At 30.5% G+C, this 20,342-nt stretch overlaps 1 protein-coding gene across 6 annotated transcripts in view; it reads left to right on the top strand.

Annotated features, from left to right (window-relative positions):
• The window catches only part of LOC139529492 (neuronal calcium sensor 2-like), a 104,897-nt gene extending 85,614 nt beyond the window's left edge, over positions 1 to 19,283 (top strand). For 5 of the 6 annotated variants that reach the window (XM_071325495.1, XM_071325492.1, XM_071325493.1 and 2 more), the window contains 3 exons: positions 9,944 to 10,074; positions 16,399 to 16,671; positions 18,601 to 19,283. In XM_071325495.1, the coding sequence (XP_071181596.1) occupies positions 9,964 to 10,074; positions 16,399 to 16,671; positions 18,601 to 18,798 (582 nt within the window). In that variant the 5' untranslated portion in view covers positions 9,944 to 9,963 and the 3' untranslated portion in view covers positions 18,799 to 19,283. Of the gene's footprint in view, positions 1 to 7,305; positions 7,440 to 9,943; positions 10,075 to 16,398; positions 16,672 to 18,600 lie in introns of those variants that run through there. The other variant, XM_071325498.1, reaches the window with a different exon arrangement.
• The last annotated feature ends 1,059 nt before the right edge of the window (positions 19,284 to 20,342 follow it).

Here is a 20,342-nt window from a genome sequence, read left to right as displayed (position 1 = left end):
ACACTTTCACTAAAATTCATTTGGCTCGTTTAATTTTCCTAAAATTTTGACAAAGTATTTACTTTGACCCTTTTACAAAAATATAAAAAATTCAAAAAATTTGAACCAAGCGTTTTATCAGAAAAAATACACTGGTTATATAGCAGTTTGACAAACACTAATTTTGATCATTGAGAAGCTTTATATTGCCTTCACAACGCAACGTAATTAAAACGTTTAGCTGATATTACAGAGTTATCTCCCTGTAGTGTTAGGTACTACCTTAAAGGCATTTGATGAAACTTAAATATCTTTAATCAGAGATATTTTAAATAATGCAATTAGTTTTGTTGTTATCTAAAAAGATACAAACATAATATCTTTAATCAAATTCATGTTATTTAAATTATGCATTTATTTTGTTGATTCTCAAATAATTAAAATAGAAAAATAACAAGAAAATAGCTCATAATGATGTCATCTTATAAAAAGTGATCACCAAATTAGGACATTAAAATCCCTCTATGTTTGGACCTGAATTGCATTTAACATCTGATGATTAATTGTGAATGTGCTCAGCATTTTCAGTTTAATTCAAATAATGTCATCTGAAAAAGTGGAGAAACTTTTATAATAATGGTATTCCTCTAAGTATGTTATTAATCAGATTTGAGAAGATGAGTCATTTTAGTGTGCATGAATTTCAGTGGGGGATCCAGAAATTTTCATAAGTTAAAAGGCTCGCTGACTGCCAAAGAGGGGTTTGCTTCTGTCATGCTTCCGTGATTCCCTATATAATCAACCAATTTTTTCTCCAAAAAGGTTACAGGGCCCCCTAAATCTGCCTCTGAATTTGACAACCAATGGACCTTACAGTATAGCAGCCCTCAGTGACCACTCAATAACATGCAAAAACTATATAATATTTGATACAGCTATAGAAGCAGGGGATAACACAATGTAATTATAAGATAGCTGTTAAACTTAGCTGCCAAGGGGTTAAATAAAAAAAAAACTAAGGCATAATGAATCACAGTAGCTTACTCATTATTTCAGTGCCGATAAATACCTAATATAATTAGGATTTAATTGAAAGGTGAAAGTGAAATGTATAACTTTTTATAGTTGAATCAGTGGTCGTAATGATGGCTCTTGGATATTGATGATTATTGTTCTGAATGCATACCTGTCAACTGACCCGGATTCTGCGGGTGTGACCCGAGATTTTCACAATTCTGAGGGATCACCCGGATCACCCGCCGGGTCATTGAAATAACCCGGAAATTCCGAAAATGACCCGATTTCACCCGTATTTCTTAGCCTTGAGATTGATTTTCATGACATAAGTAATATTCCTTTGAAATACCGGCAAATTCGTAATTCTTCCATGAACATGCAGTTCATCTAGCTATGTAAACTGTTAAATTAAGTGACCCATTAAAGTGCATGGCTTCACTTGACAGCTTTGGTGTCAAACACACTGTTGATTAACACCAATTACCTTAGCTTTAGGTCGTAAATAAATTGCCCTGTTGTTTTACAAAGATATTTCAACTAAGAGTTACTTCCCCTTATTTGTCACAATTCAAAATTATTCCTTATATTTACGTTTTATGGGTGAAAAAGATTAAATCATAATAATATAAAATTCAAATACATATTGAAAAATAATTTTTCATTATTTTTATACCTTTATACAATTTTTTTTAAAAAGTTGAAAATTATTTTTTACATTTATACTTCCTTTAACTGTATTACTATATTTTATCATAGTCTAATTTCCTCGTAAATTGATAGATGAATGTTCATTCATGTAATTCCTCTACATGGTAAGATTAAAGGCTAGTACACTCATTTGAAAAATAAATTTTAGATGATGACAACAGTAAAAGACATAAGACTGTGATACACAAGATAATAAAAATCTTTAAAAGTGTAATGAAATAATAATAAATAAGATTTAAAATGACTTAACCAAGTGAACATGCATTGATGTTTTGGTATCTTTGATATACATTATAAGAAAATGTACCATAAATACTGAAATTCAGCTCGAAAAAGTTTGTACGCGTTATGACCTGAGATTTGATTCTTCAACCTGCATTTTCATCGTCACAGGTTGACAGGTATGTTCAGAATGAGAAACATAGATTGTTGCCTTTGTAGGATCTTGTAAATGCATGTTACAGGTAATATCATAAAATGGACATAATTTGAAAGTTTTCATGCAAATTATCTCTTCATTGTATAGAAAATCTATTATGTGAAAGCAATTTATTAGCTTTTAACTTTCGTACATAAATTTTATCGTTTTGTAATCCTGGGTTATCCATCTGCTGTAAGTTGAATGTCTAGTTTTTGCTTGGCCTTGGCCTAAAGTACACATTTGTGTCCTTGCATAAAATCTGTCTTATTTCTACTTGTTTAGTTGATTCAGAGAACTTGTTCAGTTGATTCAGCGAAGCAATTGGCTTGTAACTTCATTGATTTTCTGCAGAACCATGTATACCATCTAAAGATATCACCAACTTTGGTCTACTTATGGTACTCTTTAGTGCCTCCATTGAAGAAGATTTAGTCCGGTCCTCATTAAAGAAAAATAAAACTTTTCATTAGTTTTAAAATAAGAAGATGATGAGGTATGATTGCTAAATGAGTCGGCTAATTTAGAACTAAGGATGTAAAAGTTAGCAACTGATAGGATGTACAGCTTTCACCGATGAGTACTTAACTTATACAACTTATAATACTAAGCTACATGTAAAAAAAAACAACCTCACAAATGTAAATCAATTCAAAGACTGTTGCTTTACTGATTCTTGAGGTTTTCAGAATCAGAGCAAAGACTTGCTGGCTCAAAGTCAGAATAACTTATGACTGAATTGGTTGAAATGTACTTCATCTTTAATTATTATTGACTGTTTGTTTATGAATCATAGCACATTATATATCAGAAGTAAGAGTGTAATGCAAAGTTGGGTTTAAGTTCATGATTTGATTGTGAATATGGTTAATAGATAACATGCTGACCTTTTAAAATCAGCAACATTTCATCTAATAATATTCAATAATATTCACAAAAATCTTGAGACAATATAAAGAGTAAAAAGCTTGCAGATATCTGTTATGAACAAAATGATTTTCAGAAGTAAATGAAAAAAAATTGGGAAAAGTAATGAAACAAATAACATTTGGTATCACATAATACCGTTCTCTTTCATCTTCCTTGTAATTGAACAACAAAGTATAACAATGTTACTCCATTTAATACAGAAAATTCAATTAAGATATCTGTATCATGACAAAACAAGGTATTTATTTGTAATGGATTGTGGGTAAAATTGCCCACTATCGAAATAAAACAATTCAATCTATTAGACAAATATGTCGGAATGATTTCCTTGTAGATTGTGTATGATCTAATCAAAGTGGACTGAACTTTTATGTTGGAACCGATCAGATAATTTATTTACAGAACCATATGTCTTACACAAGAACTGATGAGAAAGGATGATATAATTAGAAGCTACACAATTAGAAGTTGCAAAAGATTATAAATAAGATAGAATAATTTATGTAATGAAAGCATGATGCATATGAGTAATTGGTCAAATGTGATTATTATGCTTTACTTATAAATAAATGAACAGTCTGGAGTACAAGCCACGTGGAAGGTTTCACTTACTTCGCAGAATATGCTTTGAAATGTGTGATTGCTGCCTTGTTAGCAGCAATAACCTGCACTTTTTCAAAATCTACAATGATGTCTTTTACTAGCAATGATATTGATCTCTCTTACCACAGGTCAGCCCTTTATCGTCCACTTCCTATGGACTATAATAGTTTCTAAAGACCATACTCAAAAATGGTATCAAGGGAGAGCGGAAAATTCAGTCCCTTAAATTTTCTCCCCAGAACGGGGATTGAACATAAGGAACCTTTGTGTTTGTAGTCTGATGCGCTAACCACTAAACCATGGCTCTCCATTCTTCTGTTCCTTGAACCTTTGACCTCTTGATTGCAGAGTTATGGGACTTTATTATATAAGTTTTGCATCAAACCAGTAATAGATTTGGATGGTTATTGTTTTATTGAAAAGTTGCAACAGAGACATATAATATAATTATAATTGTATTATATGTTTCTGGTTGCAAGAATTTGATTGATGAATCAAATGGCTTGTAAAAATATAAATTTTATTTCCTAGTTGATAGTCACAAACTCTGGAGTTATGTAACTTCTTCGTAATGTTAAATGCATTGCAATCTAAAAATGAAAAAAACATTGTTAAACAGTTGGCTAGATTTTACTTTAACTACCATCTATAGTAAAAGACTGACTTTGCAGTTTAAATTTTATCTAAGTTAAAGAGATATCAACCTGTTTGGTAGAATATTTGATAAAAACACAAAATCTGTGATTATTTTTTTGTTTGAAAGAACAGAAATTCAATTAACCCAGAGATCTTGTGGTTTAATTGATGATCTGAAAAGCAGGTGCTTTCATGTCTACTGCATGTCAGCTATCCAGTAGTTTTCCAAATCTGTATATATAGTCTGTCATTCTATATCATTTATATACATGCTTATAGCTAACATGATATTGAACAGTCTTATAGACAGGCATCTAGTAGAATGTATTCCTGATATGAAGTTTCCAATTTTACTAATGTACAAGTAATGGAAAAATTGATGTGATGCATTTTATTCTTTGTTACTATCCTCAGTATAGAATTGGTTTGGAAAATAATGTCCTAGGATAAGCTTCCAAACTGGATGAGATATTTATGGTAAAAGAATTCATTGTAATACAGTTCTTTTGTTGAGTAGAAATAGATTTTTATTCAGTCTCCAACAACTTGAGTGAAGTTTAATTCAAAAGTATTTATACTGTTTTAATATAACAAGCCTTAGAACTTAATATATAAGGGGGATATAAGCCTCAAAACTAAGGAAATACACTTAGTCTGTAACCAATAGGTACACAATCCCCAGTGAGCGAGTGCAATGTTAAGGGATATAAGTTTGTAACTGGGAGGGTCTCAATCCAGGTTTTAAGATGATGTTAAAATAATTAAAAAAAAAAAAAAAAAAAGGGGGGGGGGATATTTTTCCAGGAACAAGTTAAGGCCTAACATATTGAATTGAAAAATGCTCTATTAAAGTGAATAAAAAACTCTTCACAACAATCTTCTTGCCATTTAAGAACAGTCTCTTTTTTTTTAAACATGCAATCTTAAGTGACAGTGGTATATAAATAATATTTTGACATTACTGAATTGGATTATCTTAATACTTATATAGAACAAGAGAATCTGCATTTTACTTTATGAGACATGCCAATGTAAATTTCACACATTTAGTACCCACTAGCCAGGAAGTCCTAAAACTTTAAAAAGTAATGAGGTTTTAAAAAAAATCAACAAAAATTGAACAAAAGCTGTATTTAGGAATATTGTATAAATTTGTAACACATTAGTTCAACTTGTATTGCTTCTAAAATAATTATTGTAAAAATGATTTGCATTTAATGGTTTTGGGGCATCTATAACAATCCTGACTATACATAATTTGTTTTATTAAACAACAGCATACTAAAAACATAATGAAAAACAAAATGGTTTTATGACAAGATCTTTTTGTTCTTTTAGTCATATGTATATCTAATCAAAGTGTGGAAGATCTGATTAAAATCCTTTTAAGCAAAAACCATTTAGATAAAATTTAATAACACCAACTTAACTGTTTTTGGAGTAAATTAACCAATTTATTTTGAATAATTTGTTTAAAGTTAAATTCTTCCATTCATCAAAGTATGTGACATAAGCTGCTTGAAAATAATTAACTTTAGCAACTATTATTAAGTTGTTCCTTTCACCCTTTAAGAATGCATTAAAGTCTCTGTTGGGTTTATAAACAGATTAATAATCGGAGTTTTCCAATAAATAAAATGTGACATTATTCCTGTCTGCACATCTAACAACCGATGATCAGTAAAGGGTACTGTTCTGTTTAATTTAACGGTAAATTTTACTCAATGTGGCCTTGAAAATTACAATTACTGTATCAGAATAAATAAGGTAATTTAACGGTAAATTTTACTCAATGTGGCCTTGAAAATTACAATAACTGTATCAGAATAAATAAGGTAATTTAACGGTAAATTTTACTCAATGTTGGTGTGAAAATTACAATTTCCTGTATTAGAATAAATAATGATGTGAAGTAAATGATAATCGGACAGCAAACAACCAACACAATACAATGTAATGTCCATTGATGGTGGTGTGGTCTTTTGGTTAAAGTTCTCAATATGTTTGTTGATTCCTTTTCCTTTTATGTATTTTGAACTGCTGTCATGATGAAAGTCAATCCAGAATTTGTTAACTGTTATTCTCAATTCAGCTGAGGTTATGATTTTAAACCCAGTTACCCTGCATTTGACAATTGTTTTCAGTTACTATCTTAGTTGATTTGGGGTTTGCCGGTTTTCCTACCAAAGGTTGTGGTTCTGTCAAAGTAATACAGCTTTCTCCACTTCTGAATACTAGGCGCCACAATATTTCTGAGTGTGCTGAAAATAGGGTTTTTCAACAACAATCAATAAATGGTTCATGTTTTTATGCCCAATCTAGGGGCATTATGTTTTCCAGTTTGTGTGTCCATTCGTCCATTTGCTTGTTCATCGTTTCTGTCCCACTTCAGGTTAATGTTTTGGTCCAGGAAGTTTTTGATATAGTTAAAAGTCCAATCAACTTGAAATTTAGTACACATGTTACCTATGATATAATCGTTCTAATTTAATGTCAAATTAGAGTTTTTACCCCAATTTCAAGGTCCACTGAACATAGAAAAAGATAGTGCATTGCAAGTAGGGAATGTAGGGAATCAGTATCCTATTTTAACATGTTCCCATATTTTTTCTAGGATTTTGGAAAGTAATCTTTACATGCAGAGAAGATATTTATTTAAAATAACCCTTAATCCAGGATTTATATAATAACATGCAGAGAAAATATTTATTTTAGATAACTATTAATCCAGGATTTGTGTAACTGACTTACTGAGGGATCAAATAGATTGATTTTCCAGGTATTGTTATAAATCTCAATGAAAGCTGAGGAAACCTCTAAATATAATTAGTATTGTCTCAATTTACAGTCTCCAATCCTAATTACTTTATATAATCTTTTAATCTCTACAGTTTGAAAAACAATTGACACTATTTCCAAAAATATCTATGTATAACCTAATTAGAGAAATTGACAATTATTACATCATCAGATCTAAATGGGAAATATTTTACTAAATGGTATGTTAGTCCTACAGGCATTCATACACCTGTATTCTCACAAATTATTCGTCATTATCAACTATTTAATAGTGATTGTGTCTTAACCTGCAGGCAACTAGACCCTTCAATTTTATTTTATTTACTTGTTGAGAAAGACTGTTACTTATGTAAGTAGATATTTTTATTTTTTATTTTTTTTTTATTCTCAATATTTAGAAAACAGTGCATGTTATTACACAAGGCATTACACTACATTTTTAAAACATTATCTTACATTAGAAAATGATGTTATTACATTTGCAGATATTTTGCTGAATTTATTGCTATAAATGAAATTCCTTGTATTATCTATCTGCTAAAATTATGATTTCTTCAAAGGCAATAGTTACAATATCTCTTGTATTCAAAAATATTATTTTGACATGTTTCCTCAATAAAATTGTAATTTGTTAAATTATTGACAAATTCATACATATTTATTTTGAATAAACCATTTAATTCTATTCAAATGTTATATCATTTGAAGCTATTGTAAGGATATGGAGAAACTCCTGTGACTTCCCACTCTTATATGATCGATGGATTGTTACAGTCACATGTTTTCTAACTGATGACTACTTTGTGTCCACATACATTGTTTTTTTGTTTCGGTAAATATATGGTTTTATTGACTTTTTAAAAACTATTTTTTATTTCTGCCATTCTCGGTCATTAGCCTCTGTAAATATCAGTTTTTCAAAAGTCAATAAAACCACACATTTACCTCATCTAAAGACTGTAACTGTATAGTATTTTTCTTAAAGCATGTATTGACCATGATTTTTTATTTGGTATTAATTCAGAAAGAATATTATCTTATGGTTTTGGACTGTCTAAATATGTGTTTTTTGTGTTTTGTTCTAATGTGTATATATATATATATGTTATGACATAATCTCTGTATAAGAGGAAATAAAGTCAATAATAATAATAATGGAATTTTTGAAAGTTCAATGTCCAAAAAAGGTCATCTTAGTACAATAAACAAGTTATTTTGTTTGAACCTAAGATATTGAAAGTGTAAATTTATTCTGCTTTATAGAATTTCGAGTTAATTGAATGCACCTGAGTATCTATTCTTTAATGTGTTTTATTTTCTGATGGAAATGAAAACCTTAAAAAAATAAGTAGTGGATTTATTATATTATAGTCTATTTTCTTTATGAAAATTATACTCTACTTGATTCACTAATACAGGTCACTGTTCCTACCTGAAAATAAATTAATTGTTGGTTTTTATCACTGAAATAAAAGTATGGTTGCTAGGAAACACACATTTTATTTTATTATTGTCATAAAAATTCTGTAAATTGAATATTCATGTCTTGTGGGCAGTTTTTATTTATTAAGAATAGGAAGACACAGTTATGTCCCTTGGCTATGTTATTGATCAAAAGAAGTAGTAGAGTGAACTACATTTGTACAAATACAATACATCAAGCCTCCAGTTATGATTTTAACAAATGATTGGTTAAAGAGAGAAAACAAATATTTGAAATGATAATCTGAATATTTGACTGGTTTGTTTGTAAACATACGGAAGCAATAAATCGTCTGAGACATCTATGACCGACCGTGCGAGGGCTGTATAGCCGTCAAGGTTGTTAAAAAATTCCATCATCATAAGACATCTATGGACTGTTCTATGTTTATGGTCTCACTCTCATTTAATTACTACTTATATTTACAAGGAATCAAGACTAGTAAAAAAAAGTTCTATCTTTTATAAACTTAGTTTTATATTGTTATACAACTAAATAGATATAAGAAGATGTGGTATAAGTGCCTATGAGACAACTCTCCATCCAAGTCACAATTTGTTATGGTAAACCATAAATATATAGGTCAAAGTGCGGTCATCAACTTGGAAACTTGGCTCACACCAAACAGCAAGTTATAAAGGGTCCCAAAATTGACTAGTGTGAAACCATGCAAACAGGAAAGCCAACAGTCTAATCTTTATAAAAACTAGAAACAAGAAACACTTATGAACCACATCAACAAACGACAACTACTGAACATCGGATTCCTGACTTTGGACAGGTGCAAACAAATGCAGTGGGTATAAACATTTTAATAGGTACCAATCTTCACCCTTATCTGAAACAATAGTGTTACTTCAAAACATAGAAGGCACTCTATAAAATATCAATTGAAATGGCTTAATTCATTCAAAAGACATATTAACACAAGTGAACATATACTGAATGAATAAATTTGATCTATGACTCAATGTAATTACAAAATCAATAAAACAAGGGGTTAGATGTTAAACAATTTCTGAAAAAATAACCATAACCTTGAACAAAATGCCTTGCATTTTTTGGTTGGACAAGCAGTTCAAAAAAACCTTCCTATAAAATAATTTTTAGGTGATTGATCATACCTAGTTCATTGTCCAGCTCAAGAAATATGTAGAAGATAGGAGTGGCTATTTTGTTAAAGAATCTGATACATTATCTTTCTATACATATGATGGTGATTCTTTTTTGTAATGATGAAGAAAATCTGAAGTGTTCTGCCAATAAATATGAACATAAATAAATTAATTGATATGTATCTAATATCATCATTCAGCAGCCACAGATGTTTACTTTGTCAAATTATCATCTTTGGAATTTTTATTTTTTAGATTGACGTCACAACTGCATCATGGGAAATAAACAGACAAAAAAGAAGTTATCGAAAGAAGATTTAGATTATCTTGTTAACAATACAAAGTTTACAAAAACTGAAATCAAAGACTGGTATAGAGGATTTATGGTAATGTTTTAACTGATACAGTTTGTCCAACATGTGTGTGAAGGGGGAGGGGGGATAAGACAGGTATAGAAGATTTTATGCTAACTTTTTAACAGATACAACCAACATTTAATCAACAGAAATTGAAACATTGAAAGTGCCAAAACATTCCATAAAAACAAAACCACTGCATGAATTATAAAATTAAGGGGAATCAGGAACCCTAAAGATAGTCCTACTCCACATAATTACAACCAAACTCTGATGAGCGTGTTATCTGCCTTCATTGCTATAAATTTTAAACCATTCTTAAGTCTGACAATTTTCTATGGGAACCACCATATATTCAGTCTGACAATTTTCCATTGGAACTACTATATATTTCCATAGAAACTACCATATATTAAAGCATTTTGACAATTGATGGAATTCTTATACTTAAGATTAATCTTATCATTGATTACTAGAAAAAAAAATAGAAATGAATGTTTTTCAAAATAATAGGTTGTTTCACTTTTGTACTTTATACTTTTCCATGATTTTTAATGACTTTTAGTTTCAGCATTGAAAAAAGGAAATTAGAAGTTGGAGATAAATGATTATTGAAGAAAATAGAAAAGTCATCTGCACTATATATGCTAAAGTGTTAGACATGTACAGAGCTTTAAGGCTCTTTGTTATTGATTAAATCTATACTTAATGATTATTCCAGAGATTATTGTTTTCATTTTGAATCTTAGTGTTATGTTTAAAGTGCTAGACATCATCAAGTTTTAATCCAAGTTTTTGTTAGATAAACTCATGGTTTTTCATTTGTAATGTGAACTTGTTGTAGCAGTTTACAATTATAAAAACAGCCCATACTCAAAGTTATTTGCAGGTTATATTCAACATTTTGTTAAAAGTGCAAATTTATTTTATAAATTTCATTGGATGTTTGGTTACCTATAGTCTGTTTGCCAATCACCAATTTGATTCTTTTATTTTACTCTTTAATACAAGTTGTTTCCCTTTACCACTTGTAGACGGGTCCCAAATTCCCAAGTCCAACATTTCCCTTTGCCAACAGTCTGCAATTGAATAGTGGTTTCGTCCATTTCTGTGTGGATTAACCTTTTCTCACATTGAACCAACTCAAAATAACATGCGGAGAAAGTAAAATATAATGAAAATTCTGATAGAAAATCATTTTAGGGTAAAAGTGTAAATAATTATATTCGACATTTGAAAATCAAAAAAATTGAGTGTTAATTCTTTTAGATTTTCGAACAGGTATTTAATTAGATAAAGGAAAATAAACTTTCAGAAATCCTCAGACACACACTAGTAAGCATTTGTACAAGTTGCATGTTAAACTCTTCTAAAGATTTTCTCCATATCACTTCTAGTTTCCTCATGAATCATTACAGTGATTAATTATTGAGCGCGGAGAAGCTGGGATAAAAAGATAATTGTGGTTACACTATGTTAGTCACAAGTTTGATAAAGGCATTGCCCTCATATCTTTAGTTATTAGAAGTTAATATGAAACCTCTTTTATCTGGTCTAAGTTACAAAGCAGTATTGGAATGAAACGTCAATATTGATGTAGTGTTTTATCTTTTTGTGCATAAGTCGGTAAAAAAGCATTTATGATTACATTTTCCTATAGAAGATATTGTTTCTTAGATTTGTTTTCATCACCTTGAGAAAGACAATCCTTTGTTGCAGAATAATCATTATTGGTAACAACTGCTATTTGTCAAGGGATGTTTAATTTGTAAACTGTGAAGTCCCTATGCGTAAATTTCATCCAATTATGGAAAATTGAAACTGACATGGATTAGGGAATGATACGTTCTTGGCTTATCAAGGAAAAGTTTCCTATTTCATAAACTGTACATGTAAAATTGATTATAATAAGACACTTGTACTGTGCTTTAACATGTATTTGACATGGGTGATTTTATGATGAGTAAAATGACCAATCAATAGGATAAAAAGCATCCAAAATGTAGATCTTTGTAACAATTGCAGTTTTGTAAATTTCCCAAAGTCTAAAATAATTCATTTACAAATTCACCAAATGACAAATGAGAAATGAAAACAAGAAGATACAAGAAGAGACAACATCTTACTTGGTTCCTGAATGGGGTTTTCTTCATCTTTACCCGTCCTCTCTTTAATCATCATAATTGAAATAACAAAAAAGATACATAAAATAACATAAAATAACATACTATAAAAACAGTACTGGAAAAGCAATTATAACTCATAAACATAACAAAAACACATGTTAAACAATAATGAACAATATTGTATCAAAGGACTCTAGCAGTACTTATTTATTAATCTGCAGTTAAAGACACCACAAAATACTTACTTTGAATAGGCCTGCAGTTAAAGACATCACAAAATATATAGAAAGCAAGACTGAAAATTCATTATTTTACGGATTTCATTGGAAAAAAAGCTGTACATGTATCTGTTAATTAACTCATTTTATGTAAATTTCACAACAAAGTTGATTTTTTAGCTCACCTGGCCCAAAGGGCCAAATGAGCTTTTCTCATCACTTTACGTCTGTCGTCGTCCTGCGTCGTCTGTTAACTTTTACAAAAATCTTCCCCTCTGAAACTACTGGGTCAAATTTAACCAAACTTGGCCACAATCATCATTAGGGTATTTAGTTTAAGAAATGTGTCTGGTGACCCGGCCAACCAACCAAGATGGCCGCCATGACTAAAAATAGAACATAGGGGTAAAATGTAGATGTTGGCTTATACAGTGTTTTCCTTTTTTCACTAGGGTAAGGTGGGTGTTTTTAAAAATTCACTTACAACCGGGTGGTTTTTTTTTTAAATGTCCAACTGTTTTTTATTTTATTTACTGTAGGTGCACGTGGGGGTCACAAAAATAAAGATTAGTATAATATTCGTATTTAATTGAGTTGAACAAACTTAAATAGAAGGAGTCATATTAATTGTCAAATATTCTTTGATTTGATTTTTTTCAACAATTTATCTCTTATCTCTCTTCTTTCATTTACAATTTTATGCATCAGCATGGATTTAACAACAACAGACTTCAGTTGGCTCTTGCAGGACTCCCTCCTCCTGCGAATGCAAGGCCTTTCGATCCAGGTTTTTGTCCTGTTTCTTGCTTTTCTGCCGTATTTTTGGCACACAGAACAGTAGTATCCTTTCTCTGTGACTATAAGCCATTTGAAGTTATATCTCTGAAACCAAAGCATTTAGAGCAAATCTGACTGGGTTAAATTGTTCATAAGGTCAAGATCTATCTGCCCTGAAATTTTCAGATGAATTGGACAACCCGTTGTTGGGTTGCTGCCCCTGAATTGGTATTTTTAAGGAAATTTTGCTGTTTTGGGTTATTATCTTGAATATTATTATAGATAGAGATAAACTGTAAACAGCAATAATGTTCAGCAAAGTAAGACCTATAAATAAGTCAACATGACCGAAATGGTCAGTTGAACCCTTTAGGAGGTATTGCCCTTTATTGTCAATTTTTAACCATTTTTCGTAAATCTTAGTAATCTTTTACAAAAATCTTCTCCTCTAAACTACTTGGCCAAATTAATCCAAATTTGGCCACAATCATCTTTGGGGTATCTAGTTTTAAAAAATGTCGGGTGACCCGGCCATCTAACCAAGATGGCTGCCACGGCTAGAAATAAAACACAGGGGTAAAATGCAGTTTTTGGCTTATAACTCAAAAACCAAAGCATTTAGAGCAAATCTGACTGGGTTAAATTGTTCATAAGGTCAAGATCTATCTGCCCTGAAATTTTCAGATGAATTGGACAACCCGTTGTTGGGTTGCTGCCCCTGAATTGGTATTTTTAAGGAAATTTTGCTGTTTTGGGTTATTATCTTGAATATTATTATAGATAGAGATAAACTGTAAACAGCAATAATGTTCAGCAAAGTAAGACCTATAAATAAGTCAACATGACCGAAATGGTCAGTTGAACCCTTTAGGAGGTATTGCCCTTTATTGTCAATTTTTAACCATTTTTCGTAAATCTTAGTAATCTTTTACAAAAATCTTCTCCTCTAAACTACTGGGCCAAATTAATCCAAATTTGGCCACAATCATCTTTGGGGTATCTAGTTTAAAAAAAATGTCGGGTGACCCGGCCATCCAACCAAGATGGCTGCCACGGCTAAAAATAAAACATAGGGGTAAAATGCAGTTTTTGGCTTATAACTCAAAAACCAAAGCATTTAGAGCAAATCTGACAGGGGTTAAATTGTTTATCAGATCAAGATCTATCTGCCCTGACATTTTCAGATGAATCAGACAACCCGTTGTTAGGTTGCTTCCCCTGAATTTGTAATTTTAAGGAAATTTTGCCGTATTTTGTTATTATCTTGAATATTATTATAGATAGAGATAAACTCTAAACAGCATTAATGTACAGCAAAGTAAGAACTAAAAATAAGTCAACATGACCAAAATGGTCAATCGACCCTCTAAGGAGTTATTGTCCTTTTTATAGTCAATTTTTAACACTTTTCATAAGATTTGTAAATTTTTACTAATATTTTCCACTGAAACTACTGGGCCAAGTTCATTATAGATAGAGATAATTGTAAGCAGCAAGAATGTTCAGTACAAACACATCACCATCACCAAAACACAATTTTGTCATGAATCCATCAGCGTTCTTTGTTTAATATTCACATAGATCAAGGTGAGCGACACAGGTTCTTTAGAGCCTCTAGTTAATGTCATATGATCAAGACTTCCAGATAATAATAAGGAATCAGGAATTAAATCTTTATCAAGACAGTGACCATTACTTTTAAAGAAAAGAAAAATACCAGATGTAATTGATTGATATTTTAAAAGCCTTAAGGCTTTGGCTTACAGTATATTTTTCAAAAAAGATGACATCAATACGTTAACCTTATATTTAGAAGAAACTTCCTGAATCACCAGACCAATGTTTGATAGCTAGTGGTTTGCTCCATCGGATAAATTCTAATTATAGACACATTTTCGTTAGCCTGGTTGTTCTAACAAAAGAAACCCTGATGTATTATTTAATCAACATCAGACAGAATAGATATACCAAAATGGAATATATCAATTATTCCAAAGAAACTCATTAAAAGCCACAACACAAAAGGTTTTGTCAAACATTTTTAAGACCAAATTGAAAAGAGTGACGGAGTTCCTGGACATAGTAGTATGATCAAAACCAATATTCTAACAACTGGTCGGTTTGAATTAAATACAATCTATAGCTGTTTTTAACAATCATTGGGAACAAATATCAAGAAACTTAATTAGCTTGTGTATGGTTTTCCTCGTAAAATTGGTTGACATTTATCAGTCCCATGTAAACATGCTATGCTCTAACTTGAGGTTTCTTTTGACATCTATTGGGGTTTGAGATGCATGACATCAAAACAAGTAACGGCAAACAAATATCATTTGAAAGACTTTGTCGGAATTGAAATGAGAATGACAATTTTAAAACCGTCAAATAAAGTGTTAAGAATTTAGATTGGTCTGACCTACAAATGCTGGATGCCATTGAAATGTATTTGATTATAACTTATAAATATCAAGATCAGTTCAATCTTCTCATTTGAGCAAGATCTGGGACGATCTAATGTCAATTTGCTGTATTCAGACCAAGATCTGTTATCACAGTGACATTCTAGCTGAATGCTTCCGTTTTTAATCTAAATAAATATTTGTTATGTTTTTCAGACTGTCTGCATAATAGCATTGTTTTTCATGATTTGAAATTTAAAACAAAATTCAATAGGAAATATGGATTCCCAGACAATTTGATCTGATTGTATGCATAGTTTCAGGATTTTATAAAATTTTGACTTGTCAGCACTAAGCATCAAATCTAATAACTAGGGCAGACGTTTTTGGTACTTAACAATTCATCTTTTATGTATCCCTTTACAGATTTTGTGTTATATAAGGTTTTTTTAATCAGACATAAATTTGACTATGTCAACCAAGATTAATAAAGGCCGATGGAACACTGCATTTGTTAACAAATATAATATATTTTCGTTTTGAATGTCTTGATTGCACAACAGGTACATATATTCTAAGAAATTAGTTCATATATTTCATTTAGCCAAGAATAGGAATACTTTAAAAACTACATTAGCATTATAAACAAGTCAATGAAATTGAAAAACTAGAAATTGATGATGGAAAAAAAAGAAAATTGTATCTAACACACAGAGTAGCAATATTCTGCATTTGAATAACTGGCTTCTATATTACTGTCTAAAAAGACTACAAAAAGCTGCTTGAACTATTGATTTTGAGGAATTTTAATTTTGATTTTTCATTCCATTTCAGCGAGATTGCCCAGAAGGTCTTCTATCAAAGAACAAATTTTTAGAAGTGTACACAACATTCTTTCCAACAGGAAATCCGGACAAATTTTGTGAACATGTGTTTAGATCATTTGATGAAGACAACAGTGGTAAAATTGACTTCAAAGAATTTTTGTTAGCAATTAATATAACGTCAGGTGGTAACCCACAGGATAAATTGAATTGGGCCTTTAGTATGTATGATATAGATGGAAATGGGACCATTGAGAAGAAAGAGATGGTAGAAATTATAGCTGTAAGTATTATAGTCGTAGAATTAAACTATAGACTTATGAGGAAAAAATTACTGGTTACTATAAATAATCACATGCATACAAAATCATCTACCAAAAACAAACTTAAAAGAAAACAATATTCCAAACGAAATTTATGATATGCTGATTGTATTGAAATTGTTTTCAAGAACCAGTTCAAATAGTCCATAAAAGTTTCATGGTATTTGATCCCACTTCTCTCAGAACTCTTGTATTTTGTACATTGTTTTGATGGATGGACATACACACAACTGTATAAAATTATATGTTCCATCAATGGCAGGAATACAAAAAGTATTTTTTAAGGATAAGATTAAGTTTCCATTTTCAAACCCTTTTGTCTGTAAAATTATTCAACTGTCTGACTAGATTGTGATGAGCAATGTCTCTGTGATGTTTGGCCACTCTCTATAAGGGACCTACAAGTTGTCTGTTGTTAGGAAACATTTTTACATTGGCTAGAGGTATAGGGGGCTGAGTTTAATTCTGCCACATTTTTGCTCCTATCCCAAGTCAGGAACCTCTGACCTTTGTTAGTCTTGTATGTTTTTTTAAATTTTGGTTCATTTATATGTTTCTGATTTAAGTGTGATGTCCATTTTTTTCTAGTGAACATTTTTGTTGAGGGACTAGTTTAAGACCACCTTCTGGTGCAGGATTTTCTGGCTGTGTTGAAAACCCATTGGTGACTGTTTTCTGCTCTTTTATTGTTTTCTCTTTGACATATTCTCTGTTTTCATTCTCAGTTTTATCTTGCCTCCCTTTCAAATTTAAATCAAATATATCAACCCACTCCTCTCTAGATATCAGATATCACAATCCACCCTTTGGATCTTTTTTTTTTGTAATTATAAATTGTTCGTTTATCTTATTGCCTATAATACAGCTAAAATATTGCTTACCGTATGACAAAACATCCAGAAACCAATTTGATCAGAAAGATATAAATAACCTGGTTTATTATTAAAGTCAACGAATCTATATTTTTATTTGTCTTTGTCAGTACCTATCTCTTGAATGATTCATTTGACTACTTTATGGGTTATTTACAGTAACAGAAATGGCTTAAGTTTCTGATGCTGATGATGATATCGGATTTTATAATTTAAGACACTGTATTATGAATCATGTCATTGTGTAGTATATCTGCTTTGTTTGGTTAAGTCCACGGAAACTTATTTACATCATCCTGATAATGTGTCAAGAACCAACAATAAATAATAACTAGATTGGTTTTATATGAATATTGAGGCCACCAGGGTTACATATTTTATTACTGGACGGGTCAATAATGACCATAACTGTCTCTAGCAGAGATTAAATTTACTTAACAAAACAAACCTACCAGGAAGTTGTTTAGGCATCAAAGTGGTTGCTTGATTGTCAAGTTCATTTGATGGATAAACTTAAAGCTTATATTCCATTGCCAAGTCATAATAAGGATTGTTAAAGAAAGATCTAATTCTGTTGCTAGTGTTGAAAGAAACTATCAATTCCTAAATTCACAATAAATTAAGGTTCAATTATGAAAATTAGAGAAAATGGAGTACATGGCAATGAGTCAGCAACCCAATAACATACAAAAATTAAAAGACATTAGCAAGCAATATACATTTTCAACAAATCTCAGTATTGTGGATAATTTATTTTTGTGGGTACCAATTTTTGTGGAATGAGGAAAATAGGCCTTTTCTTGGCTATTTGATTTCTTGGGTTTGCAAAAGTCTGCATACAAATTTATAGGAAATTTGTTATTCGTTGAACATTCAATTTTGTGGTTCATCTGTACCCATGAAATCCATGAAAATTAATATCCAACCAATAATAATGAATTCACAGTATGTCTAGACTTTAGAGTAGAACAATCTTTTGAATTTTCATTTGAAATGAAAAATGATTTTCTATTATAGGCTATATACCATATGCTGGGATCAAATTTGTCAAATAACGAACTAGATACACCAGCAGAACGCACAGAAAAAATATTTGAAAAAATGGACATAAACAATGACGGTGTTCTAACGAAGAAGGAGTTCGTAGAAGGATGCATGAAAGATCAATTTCTCTATCAGATGTTAACAGCAGATGCATGCCAGAATGAAGGATGATGAAATATTTTAGAAACATTTCCTTGAAATATTCCAGATCATTAAAATGTTTTTTAACTTTTTATTGAGAATCAGTGCAATCATTTTAGAATGGAAGCAAATTGACTTCTGACGAACATGTGCACCACGGTGGAAAACAAACACAGTGGCTATATTCCGTAACGACAAATATTTGTAATGATTCTTTTTACTATTTGCATAAAAAAGATAATCAAGTATTATTCTGACTAATTGAAGCTGATTGTTTGTATTTAATTGATCCACACCAGAAGTATATACTGTGATTGTGATTCTGTGTAAATATTGATAGTTCATTTTCCATCAGTTTAAAATGTCAAAGTTCCATTCTCATTATTTTAATTAACACACTTTGTTTTATAAATATTTCTATTTGCTTTTAACTTTGTATAAGCCTTTCACATTATTTTTATTTTATGTTTATACTTGTTATTACTTCATTACAATTAAAATATCATCCATTTGAATCGTTGTATATAGAAAATAAATTAGAATCAAGATCAGATAAGGTCTGAAGTCATGAGGTCATATTCATTTAGATTCGTCATTAATTTGGAGGCTATGCAAGAAGTGAAAAAGGTTTTCAGAAATTGTTTGGATTTATTCAGTTTTGATTATTTGCATTCATGTATGAAAATGATGCTAGATTGGATTTTTTTTTTCATTCAACAGCCATCAATCAATCAGGTTTTTTTTATGCACTTAAAAATAAATGGATGAAAGAATTACTTTTTTATGTGTTCCTTATACCAAATTTTCTGGAATTTATCTAAATGTCAAAACAAAAGTTAAATGCATTGTAAAGTAAAAATCACAGATTTTTTTTATCAGAGAAATTTGCTTTTGACACCTGTTCCTTGAAGTGCTAGAACAGTGATATATATAAAATTTGATGACTCTTTGCATTTCAAATGAAAATCTATCAACCATATATCAAATTGTCTGAAGAACAAAAAAGGTAGAAATTAAAATGTTAAATTTGGTGCATCTGAAGCTCTCTTCTCGATTTACCTTTTAGGACATTCAACCAAAACATTTTGAAAGCAAGAATGAATAACTACTTGAATATTTATATATCAGTAGCTTTTGACCAAAGGTAATTTTGTGCAGAAACTTTAGCACATAGACTAAACTGTCATAGAAAGAAACTGTCAATTGGAAAAAATTTCTAGCTAAATAAGATCTTCAAATAAGTAATCATCATGACCAAAATCATTAGTTTTACCTCTTATTGGAGTTATTTCCCTCGATTGAGAATTTTTACCCTTATCGCCTTTTATTTGACAGTTTTATCCATAAAAAAAATCAATTTAAAATTCTGGATCTTGACCAGATTAAACTTGTGAAAGTTATATTGTTTGGAGTCAGGACGTTGTTAATCTGGTTAATCATGTTTGCTTGACAGTACTACAATCCTATAAGGTAATTTGTTAATCTGATTAATCATGTTTACTTGACAGTACTACAATCCTATAAGGTAATTTGTTAATGTAGTTTATCCTTGGAGAAGTTTTGTTACAAATAAT

This window comes from Mytilus edulis, chromosome 1 (assembly GCF_963676685.1).
Source record: "Mytilus edulis chromosome 1, xbMytEdul2.2, whole genome shotgun sequence".
Taxonomy (NCBI): domain Eukaryota; kingdom Metazoa; phylum Mollusca; class Bivalvia; order Mytilida; family Mytilidae; genus Mytilus; species Mytilus edulis.
The sequence above is the reverse complement of the archived record's forward strand: the minus strand, read 5'-3'. Positions and strand labels throughout refer to the sequence as shown.